Raw genomic sequence first — 11,905 nt, 5'->3', positions numbered from 1 at the left:
AACGTAAAACAAATAATAGAACAATTAAAAGAAATAAGTTGGTTGATAATCGTGCAAACATTTAATACAAACATGCTAGGTAAAAAGTACCAAACAAAGACCAATGGTTTTGTCTTGATCTTGCTGCAAACATCATATCAAAAGCCCATTAACAAATCAATGTTAATGAATTCTTGAATTTAAACGACCATGCAAGGTAAAATTATATCAAATACAATAACAACAACAATTACTTGTTTGCCTAGCTAAAAATTGAACACAAGAACTATCAGACTTCAAATAAATAAATAAATAAATAGTTAATAACAAGAAACCTCAAAATGAAAATTATTTTAGTGATATTATGTGCTCAATGATGAAAGTAATTGAAGAAAACTGCCTCAAGCACAGAGCAGTCATTAATAACGGTGATCCATTGTGGTAAGAAAAAATAATCTTTGCAATAAAAATGCAATAATATTGCAATAAAAAAAAATAAAAAATTAGGAATGAAAAACAAGTAATAACAATATAATAACTTCACACAAATATTCAGCACTTGTGATAATGACTTTTTTGTACAAATAGATCAAACCTGACAAGATATATCTATCAATCAGAAGTGCTATAACACATACAAGTGCAACTCTCCATGTAAAATAGAGAGTACATAAATAAAAAGAAAAGAAGGGTTAGAAGTTGAAGGAACACAAAATTCATTTCCCTGGTGATGAAAAGAAAAAAAGAAGAAAATACAGGAATGCTGGTTTATCTTATAGTAGTTTCTGTCACACAAAATTCTTTTTTAATTCATAAAAATTATAACTTTTATATGTGCCTTGGAGCCTTGGGTTTTTTTTTTTTTTTGTTGATTTCTTTTATTTCTAAACTTAAAAAATGCCATGTGATCTATTTGACATAAAAGAACACACATAATATACAATATTGCTATTCAATAAAGGAAAAAAAACACACACACATGAGAGAGCAAATATAAAGCTTGGCTTTAAGGTGTAACATGGGCAACAAAAATTCTCTCCAATATCAATATCTATAACACAGACAACAAAAAACACGATATCTCCCATCTATCAAAGCATACATCAAGTCTTAGCTGTGAGGTTTAACATGGACACCCCCTGGTCTGGTCAGCAGTGGTGGCGGGGGTCTGGGGGGTTAGGACCACCTCACTTACTGAGGACATGGTTAAGGTTTTACAACATTAACAAACAGCAACAACATCGTCACAACACTACATTACAATACACGTTATCCTATGTTACAAGGCAATAGTTACACTGTAATATCTATCAAGAAAAAAAAAAAGGGAAAAAGAAAAGAAAGAAAGAAAAGAAAACACTGCTCTATGACTTTATAGCAACAAAATAATCACAGTGCTGCAGTGCAAGACAACAGTTGCATGATATATCTAGCGAGAAAAGAAAGATAAAACTACAATGTCCGTTGTAACTTCAGAATAACAACTCTGTCTGTTACAATGTTAGTTTAAATATTACTTAGACAGGAAGACAGCACATACACAGTACATCTACTGTAATATCTGGACTAAAATGCTTAATGTATAACACTATGGAACAGACTTGCTGCATCTAACTGCTACTTCTAACTACTACTACTACTACAGTAACTGCTACCACTACTAATACTACTACTACTAGTAGTGATCAACACCCTGAAATGAAATCAATGCTGCCCAACCCTTAACCACTGCTGCACTGAGTTCCCTAGTCATGCTTCCAGTTGAGTCCACCTAAGCTGGTAAAAAGAATTTTATCAAGCTGCCATATCAAGATACCAATGTAATGAAGTTGAACTCAGAATAATGGTGTGGGACACACAGTGAATAGATGAGCCCTCCATGGTGACATAACCATAATCAGGCTGCAAGGTTATGATTAGCCCACCACAGGGAGACAATCTTTTGACACCTGACTGGCCTCAATGACTACTGGTGTGTGGGCTACACATGGATTAGATTGGTAGTCTATGGTGACCTAATCATAACCAGACTACCAGCTGTGATGGGCTCTGCCAATTTTGGTCAACTCACCATAAGTGGTTATTTAGGTTTAACAGCTTGTGGGGAACTGTTTATCCACATTGTTTTCAGGTTATTTCCTACGACTATTGTGACTATAAGCACCAACACCAATTATCTTGAAAACCAAAGCAGAACATTAATGAGTTTAAATTTAAATTCATCTGACTCTTCGCCCCTGTGATTAACCTAAATTAAATTTTCCAATCTTGGTTGGCAATCCCTTTAAACAATGGTAACTAGGAAGCCCATTGAGTGCCTTGAGAAGAAAAGAAAAAGAAGAAAAAAAAAAAAACTCTGCCCATCCACACAACCTTACTAATTTCACTCCAGAAGAAAATAATGGCATTGCCAAAAAGACAAAGACAATAAGAGATATTTCTCTTCAAAATGTCAATCACTTTAATCAGGAATGAGACTGCCGTTTTAGAGAAAAAGTCTAAAAATATGCTGTGGGGTCATCCAGGGGGTCCTCTGCATCTTATCTCAAAAATGATATTTTTGGCTCCCCAAAAGTAGGATGTCTGCCAATAGTAGGAAAAATCTCATTACTGTTGCACTAAAATAGAGTGTGGGAACAAGAAATTATTCCACACTGACAATAAAAGGCATAAAAACAGCAAGTGTAAAAATTACTAATACCATGGGAAATTTGCAGGGTCTCCTTGTGCGACCAAAATACACAGAATATAGAATTAAGATTGCCTAAAATAAACAAAGAAGGCTTTAACATTTCAATAAGTGCAATATAACAATCCAATTACTTCTGTGACGTTATTATGTGTATTGTTAATGGTCAGAAGCACACGTCAAAAGCAAATATGATATTTGAAGAGCTGGAAAAAAGCAAATCGCACAAAAAATTGAAGGGAGATGTAAAAGATGTTAATGATATTGACAAGTGACTTACCGTAACAGGAACGGTGATTATGATGAAATCTTAAATTTGGGAAGAAGCACAACAATGACCAAAAATAGGATAAAACATTTCAATATGATCAGGTAAAAAAAAAAAAGAAAAGGCTGTTGTCCTCAGAATTGAAGAACATTTGTCTGTTCTGATATTCCCTCCTCCTCAGCATACATCTGTGGTACGTCGCTTTCAAAACAAGATTTTCACAAGAAAATGTTGCATGTTTATCAATAAAGCAATATCTGGAAATAATTTTTTCTAAAGACTTATTTTCTCTTTATCAGTTGCATATCATTGTGAATTTTAATTTTAAGATTTTTTTTTCCTTTTTACTGTGACATGCCTGTTAAGCTAAGAAAACTAATTATAAGCAAACAGACAGACATGAATGAATACAAGGCATTCAATATATACAGTTATTTGTTCTGATGATCACCAAAAACCAAATTGGGGCAAACAAATAAGGGGTGGCCATTCCCAATGCCCTGAGGTAGTGGATAGATTGGTCATTTCCAATGAACTGATGCAGTGGATTTAGCAGCCATTCTCATTCATATGTCCACCAAATGTGCAAAGAACTAATTCTACACAGCGCAATCACATTAAAAAAAAAAAAAAAAAAAAAAAAAAAAAAAAAAAAAAAATTTGCCCAAAATACCCTACACATTCAGCAAGTTATGTATATTAGGTTAATATAATAGAGATATACCCTTCTTGGCGATACCCTTCACTAAGCATGGCGATGAAAAAGGAAAGTGCACTTTATACTATTCATGAAAGGATACTGTCTTGATCTTTCTTGTTTTCTGTTTGTTCCATGCCCGGTAACGCTGCTGCAACTCTTCTAAATAACTGAGAAAACAAACAAATAAATTAATGTGAAAGTGAAATTGTATCACCAATACTGTTTAATTAAACACGTTATGATTTTTGTATTTTATCACCTGAGACTACCATTTTACCACTAAGGGAAAAAAAAAAAAAAAAAACTGATCCAAATCTTACTTTCTTAGTTCAATCACTCCCTCCATTGTCATTATTTTAGTGTATAAACTTTCACTTACTTGTTTGACATTATATCAGTATATAAACCATTACTTACTTGTTTGACATTATACCCAGCCTTAGCACTGGTTTCAATAAACATAACATTTAATTCTTTAGCTTTTCTTTCCCCTTCTTCTGTTGACACTTGCCTAAAATAATTGGGTAAAACAAACAAATACTACAGATTATACATATAATGAAAAAATATTAAAAATAAACAGAAATGTAAGCAAAAGTTCAATTACTAGTATTTGGATGTCAAATCAAGTTCTTTTGAAAGTCTTTTAAAGCAAGTTCTTTTCTAAAGCATCTTCAAATCAAGGGTCACACAACTCCTCAAAACTCAAAATTCCCAATAAATGCAATCATTCTGCCCGGACACATTTGAACAGTACTTAGACAATAACATTTTTAATCTTTTGTTTGTAATACATGACAATCAAATCATAAATCACAGCAAAATTCACTCTTTGTGAAGCGCAACTTAGTAGCTGGCTAAGTCTAAGTAGGGTATGATATCCCCTCCCCCCCCAAAAAAAAAAAAAAAAATAATAATAATAATAATAATTTTAAAAAAATTATAAATAAATGAATAAATAAAAAACTTGAATCAGACTAGATGTGAAACAGGACCTTGAAAACTTTGGAATCAAAGCAGCCCTTCCCAAACATAAAATGCCTTATAGAATGTTATAGAAATATAGAGATGGGTTTCACCTCTTGTCTGCTAAATCTGTTTTGTTGCCCACAAGCATGATAATAACATCACTCCCTCTTTCTGTTCGCACGTCATCAATCCATTTGGAAGTTTGTTGAAATGAGTTGGCATCTATGGAGGAAAAAAAAAAGTTATGATCTTATTATTATACTTCAAAAGAGAAACAATTGCCAGAGCAAAAATAAGACTGACATTTAGAAACATTAGCAGAGAAATATATCTAGGGGAAAAATCTGTGGATGCTTTTGTTTCAAAGTCCTTTATCCAGCTTATATTTGTATTGATCCAAAGATATTTTCAGAACTAATAATAAGACATTTTTTGATCCATGATTATGCTTAAATCACCATCTATACCATGCCACACTTATCCTTATTATATTATTAATATCAATTTTACCAATAATTCTGTAATTTCACATATCAAATCTAAACATTTTAAGCCTTAATTTTTGCACAATTGCTATACTTTTGATCATCAAAGATGTTAAATGATCTCATTTTTGGTTTTCAACATCAACCACATATTACAACATTATTTTTCCTATCATAGCAAATCAAACATCAAACAAATTCCTTTACATCTTATTGACTATAATATAATAAGACTCTTGCAGGTGCACGACATTCTTGGATTTTCTGTTTTTACTAAAATCGTAGAGCTACTGATGAATTTTGGATAAACAACTATACTCACTGGTAATATCATATACTACTACAGCTACTGAAGAATTGCGGATATAACTGGATATACAATGATACTCACTGGTAATATCATATACTACTACAGCTACTGAAGAATCTCGGATATAACTGGGAATTAAACTTCGGAAGCGCTCCTGGCCTGCAGTGTCCCATAGTTGTAATCGTATCTAAAACAGATAAATAAAGAAATAATGTAAATAATAATCACAACAATAGACAATTATAGACAGAAAGCTTTATCATTGTTATGGAAAATGAGAAAAAAAAAAAACAAACAAACAAACAAAAAAAAAAACAGACAGACAGACAGACAGACAATCAAATTTGCAAACAAACAAACAAAAACACTAAAAATCTGACCTAGATACTTTTAATAACATCTTTGGAAATATCACTACAATGAAATACAGCTGATGAAATAGTTTGAAGCTCCAATACTCATAACCATAAAAATGAAGAATTCTTCAAATTTAACATTAAAAACTAACATTCATAATTATAATGCACTAAAAAGATTCATCAGCTTGTTAAGTGCATGATACGACGAACATGTTTCTTAACACAAGCAATTATGTAGTGGCCAAGACCTTCATCCATAATGACCTGCTTTAACAAAAATTCCCTTCTGAGTTAAGAAAGTTTCCAAATGTATATTACTTCAAATATTTAGAGCAACAAAATGAGCGTTGATCCTTCACATAGCTGAAATATATTTTGTGTAAAATTCAACACTTTTCTTTTGATCACCAAGGCACATTGTGTCGTGCTCTGTTTAGATGATCCCTTTGTAATAACTCTTAGGTTGTCAGTCTCTTAGATATCCTATTTGAAAAGGACCTTAAGCCATTCATTCCAAAGCTCCCCCAGAAAACTACTTGTGTGAATCAAAATTTCCCAGTCAAAAGAGAACTTAAATCTATGGATGGTGGAAAATTAATCTAAAGCAAACGCTAAATTTTCACTGCAGGGATTCGTATTATTAACTTAGAAGAATATAATTTTTTGCTGGTTTGGACCCTAATCTTTTAGCCATTTGACTCATACTGGTGGCTACACTTGCAAAGTGGTTACTTATTGGAATGTATTTTTATTTGTTAGCTTTCTGTATTTGTTGCGGCATAGTGACCAGTGTATTCAAGTTTTTTCTTTTTTCTTTTTTTCCATTCTCTTTAGCCATTTGTTAATTTTCAATGGTAATTTAAACATTTTTACCCGGACAAGGGTATTACATTTTTTCCCCTAAAGCAATATCACTTTGTTTCTTATTTCTGGAAAAAAACTGTCTGAGGAGTGAGTTAGGTTTGAGTCACATTTATCTGAGAGCTCCGGAGAAATCAATATTTAGTTATAAATAACTGGTTTTGTTTGAGAAGGTAATAAATAACCAGCAGAACCATACATATTTTAAAAGCGAAAGCAATGCTCCACATTGTGTCTGATAACTTGATTTTTGCTGTGTGACACAGTCATCCAGGGTCATCTTATAGTCTTGCTCACCATGGGGAGATGATTACATTTAACTATAGATAATATATTCTCCACCAATCGATATCCATACACATAAAAGACTATAGACCTTTTTCATCTTTTCCGGAAATGGAAATTGCATTGTGGGTACGGGAGCCCTGCTATGTCGAAACACTTACAGCGGTGCAAAAAACCATGGCTGAGTTTACGTGCTTTTTGTCCCGCTGCTACAATAACAGTAAGCGAGATTGACACATGAGGTATAATAAGTTCCCAACAAACCCGTAAGAATGAAAAATATGGTAGAAAGAAAGGAAAATATAGCAGGTTTGGATTAAAAGCAGGGCACCGCGTTTGCGCTGAACATTTCGAAGGCGAGAAGGCGGGAAGAAAAATTATAATATTAGGGATCAACGGTGCTTTAATAAAAACAGAAATGCTTAGTTAATCAACGGATATAACGAACTAGAACTCGGGTGTAAACAATGCGATAAAAACAAAGTTCTGAAGAAAAAATTGAAGAATAGGGGCCTAAAAAGAAAGAAAAGACTTTAAGTATGAGATTATGGAAAAAGAAAGTAAAAGCTGTGAGGTTTTACACGGGGATTCTACTTACAAAAAATTCAAGAACTTTCACGACTTTTTGTGTAACAACAAAGAGAAGGTTTGAAAAGTTTTGTATGTAATATCCTTTTTGTGTGTGTTTTATTGACAAGTGATCATTTTAAATGTAGGCCTAACACAGGTTTTAGTCTCTAATAACCCTTAGTAGGGTGGGTTCTATTTTTTTTTTTAACGTGAGACGTTAATAAAATTTTTATTATTATGTATCCAGTCCCGTACACCCTGTACGTATTACTGATTTGTACAAATGGGGCTCATATTATCAAGATCAACAGAGACATACGAAGAATAATGTACATCGGCCCTTGTTGAACGCGTTACCGGCAAAATAAAAAGTTATTTATTTCTGAACTCAATGACAAGAGAATTGGAAAATTCAATGGGCATATATTCTTAATGCAGAGAAGCCTTTCTGTAAGCTACACGTGCATAATGTATGGTAAAGACAAAATGGATAATAAAAATAATAAAACAATTAACGTACAGTATTTTTAAAGTAATGCAAATATGCTTAGTATTAAAGTAGGCCTACGTATATTTAACTCTGTCTTAGATAGTTAAAAAGTATGAAATGTGTGGAAAACACTTTATTTGAATGATTTTATTGTCTTTGATTGAAAACGATGAAAATACGCATGAAAACATTTAAAAATCAAATAATTTGGTCTGTTGCTATAATTTTGTTTTTGCCTGACGGTTTTGTTTCAGTTTGAGAAAATGTTCATACTTGTCAGACCGAAAGTCTGACATTTTTTACCTGTCGTAAATTTTGTGCATATACTAGAGTAAGACACGGTAAACTTTAATTATCGTCTGGGAAAGATTCGAGAATTCCTGTCTCACCTGTTTAACACTTATAAATTAGAAGGTTTTAATTACAGAGGAAAGGTCGTAGTTGTGGCCGCCCCCTAACTGAACAATTGAACAAGTAACACCTGATATGCCTTATCAGGTACCAAACGATTTAATCAGTTCACCGACGAACAATCTGCCTGTCACTTTTAGGTACGAGTCAAACAATGCAGGGAATCTTTTCATTTTATCATTTCAAAAATCTCTTAAGACACCCTTCAAACAAGACATAAAAATCGCAATGAATTGATTCTGCCGGTAAATGAGGTGATATCGCCACAGCTTGCATATATACATGTAATATTGTGAAGACGTAGGCCTACGCACCTGTCCACACTCTTGAAAGCTGTGTACGAGTCTACTGGCTGTTTTGATTTAATATATATAAAAAATAACGAGTCTCTTTCGCATATCTTTATTATCGGAGGCATTTAAAAGAACTCTGAAGCTTTAGTTTGTCATCACTATTGAAAGTGCAGCCAAGGCTCGGACGCTTAGGTGAAGTCTAGTTGTACAGCGCATCGTATTTAAACTGAGAAAAAAACATTTAATTGACTGATTCTCCGTCCAAGTAGCTGTTTTCTTGCCTACAGTTTACGCATTTCTGTGCTTCAGCCACCTTTTTAGTTTGACAGAAAGCAGTGCAAGCTGCAAACGACCTTTTTATATGCACACCTTGTATATCATCTACACCTAGCATTGCCATGCTGGAAACAGCAGAGGACCATCATGACCCCTGTGGCGCGCGGTTCCTGTCGTGCGCACTTCGTATTTCCGGAAAAGATGAAAAAGGTCTATAGATAAAATGATGAGTGGTAGTTAAAGAATATTGTGTTATATCCTTTGGGGAAAAAGCTCAGTAAACAACTAAAACATCAGTCCACTGTCATGTTATGTCATTATTCATGGCACTATTCTGTGGAATCAGTTATTTTATATATTTATTGTTTTATATTCTCTACATTTTCTAGTACTTATTATAATATAAGATTATATTACTGTAATTACTTTTGTTTTCTATTTTTAAAATATTGGCCTTACATGATGTTACGCAAGTCTGTACCAATAATAGTTTTGGACTTGTTGTATTTCAGGCAAGTACCAGGGTTTAAAACTCCATGACCTAAAGCAAAAGCAATAAACAACATGTTGACTAAATTTATCGTTTGTATGTCACAATTCCAAGAGAAAGTTTCATCTGCAAAGAATTTTTATAGTAAATTGTACCAATCTGTCTTCTGGCACAAATTTTCATCTTTTTTCACCTTCTTTTTCTGTGGCTAAATTACATTACTTGGCTGTAGCAATCAATCAATACTCATAGACACCGTATCCACAAAGAAAGATGGTGTATTGCCACTGAAGTGTTATTGAAAATATTTTGAAGTGTACGTGTAACACCCTGAGCTTCAGAGATAACTTGCCACTAACCTCTTCACTATAGCCTATCTTCATCGTGTCAAGTTACCTCTGACCACATTCGATAGCCTCCGCCGCCCGCCAATCAAATTTAAAGCCCGCACTCAATGACTTATTGAACGATCTAGCCAATGAACGCGAACGAGTCAAAGCGCGCTTTGTTCAAATCCGGACCAATCAAAGATAAGGCTGAATATCAGGGACTTGCCGTAACCTGTGGGCAGCACGCAAAATACATCATCCCTCAGTAGATAATTATGCAGGGCCTCAAACTGATCTGGTTTCAATTCCGATATACTCATATTTTGCAAAGAATCAAGAGATAACTTAACACATTAATTTACGTAGTCACTCGTAGGAGACGCCATGCTTTCTTTGTGTACGGTTATGCACTCGGAACTACTCGGATGTCTCCGCACTCGACAATAACTTTGTTGTTAGTATGGAGCTTGCGGAATCAGCCGAGGATTGCCGATTGACGGTCAACCAATCAGCGTTTTCACCAAACTTTGGTGAAAAATTTTGAAACATGGATTCGATTGGCTTATATAAACTAGGTCAAACTATTTTCGTCAGAGGTGACTTGACACGATGAAGATAGGCTATAGTGAAGAGGTTAGTGGCAAGTTATCTCTGAAGCTCAGGGTGACGTGTAATAGCAGATCTATGGAAAGACGTGGTTCAGGGTTGGTCAGGTGTCTGTTTTTTTTTTCCCCCCTAATAGCTGAAGGTGAATTAGAATTTACAAGATATTTGAAAATTTTACGTCTGAATGTTATTAATAAAAATTTGAAATAAGAATGTGAAATATTAGGGGATCACTATCCTTTCATATAGCATTTTAAAGACAAAAAATTAACCTTAGACCCCATTTCCATAGACATTATCCGTCAAGTAGGTCTTTGCGACTCTGCGGGGACTTTCGCTGAGTGCAATCAGCTCAACTGAATGACACACCTCCTGTTGTTTCCAATGAACTCGTATATAATCACCAGCTTTTCTGTATTCTACATAACCCCGAGAGGAGACAAGTTATTCTTTAAAGCAGATTGTACTCAGCAAGAGTCCCTGCAAAACCACGGAGTACTGACAGCCTTGTATTAGGCTTTGTCATAAGATTTCCAGTGTCACATAATGCCTGAACTTGATTGTCCAATGTGATACTATTCTGGTATAGGCGCTGATATGAGAGATCTTACGATATTACCTCATATTAAGTAAATGAAACTGATTTTTTTTTTCTAAGCCATTACTTGCCCAATTTGATGTCGGGTCTGAGCAATCGATATTTATTTGCATTAATATGAGGAACTGCACAGTAAGATTGGATACACGTTGTAGTGTGGAGGAAAATTAGGCAATGATTATATATTTTTATACAAACAAACTGTTTCAAACAATGTACATTAGACCTTTTTATAGCAAAGTAAATCCTGGAAATTTTGGCAATTTTCTCTTTAGAACCAGTGTATAGCACATCCAAAACCACTTAGAAAATTAAATTCTATAAAACTTGAATTCGCCAGTCTCCATCTTCGTCACAGCTAAAATTTATAGATTGTACTTCTTCAACAGTTTAGGATATGAAAGCACAAAATTCAAGTATACAATACAATTGGGATTGGGCAAATTTCTAGGTCTTCCACGAAAGCACAAAATTTACACTCAAATATTTGTTTATTTAAATAGTAAAAAAAAAAAAAAAAAAAAAAATTAATCAGCAAGGTTTTAAAACAAGATGACCATTTTTAGATAAAATGCGGCAGACAATTTTAGGAAAAAGCTAATAATAATAATAATAATAATAACCCCTAGATTTTAAAACACACTTTGACTGGAATTCGAAGTCTAATTTTTTGAAGGTTGTGAAAACAAAGACATTGCAGATCTTAAAACAGAAGTGGAATAATCCGAATTATTCATGTGACCAATTTAATCAAGGAGTAAGAGTTCAAGACAAGAAACCTAATTACTTCTCCTCCATATATCACGCACTAGTTGAACTTGCACTAATTCTAAAATCAGATACAACATGGATAGTAATGATTGATAAACATGAAAATAACCTAGTCCAGTGATCACTATCTGTGCACAAGCAAACCACCACGAAAGCTTACAATGAT

General features: G+C 33.7%; 1 protein-coding gene across 9 annotated transcripts in view; it reads right to left on the bottom strand.

Moving 5' to 3' along the window:
• The window catches only part of LOC106172495 (ras-related protein Rab6), a 28,178-nt gene that overhangs the window by 4,819 nt on the left and 11,454 nt on the right, over positions 1-11,905 (bottom strand). For 3 of the 9 annotated variants that reach the window (XM_086997991.1, XM_086997988.1, XM_086997987.1), the window contains exons 4-8: positions 5,413-5,587; positions 4,716-4,827; positions 4,054-4,147; positions 3,737-3,803; positions 1,082-1,173 (exon numbers count right to left, since the gene is read on the bottom strand). In XM_086997991.1, coding sequence (XP_086854117.1) covers positions 1,103-1,173; positions 3,737-3,803; positions 4,054-4,147; positions 4,716-4,827; positions 5,413-5,587 — 519 coding nt within the window. In that variant the 3' untranslated portion in view covers positions 1,082-1,102. The remainder of the gene's footprint in view (positions 1-1,081; positions 1,174-3,736; positions 3,804-4,053; positions 4,148-4,715; positions 4,828-5,412; positions 5,588-11,905) is intronic. The other 6 variants (XM_086997994.1, XM_086997992.1, XM_086997995.1 and 3 more) reach the window with 3 other exon arrangements.

The sequence above is a fragment of the Lingula anatina genome, chromosome 10 (assembly GCF_051362555.1).
Source record: "Lingula anatina isolate TDL-2025a chromosome 10, LinAna3.0, whole genome shotgun sequence".
In the NCBI taxonomy this organism is placed as follows: Eukaryota; Metazoa; Brachiopoda; class Lingulata; order Lingulida; family Lingulidae; genus Lingula; species Lingula anatina.
The sequence above is the reverse complement of the archived record's forward strand: the minus strand, read 5'-3'. Positions and strand labels throughout refer to the sequence as shown.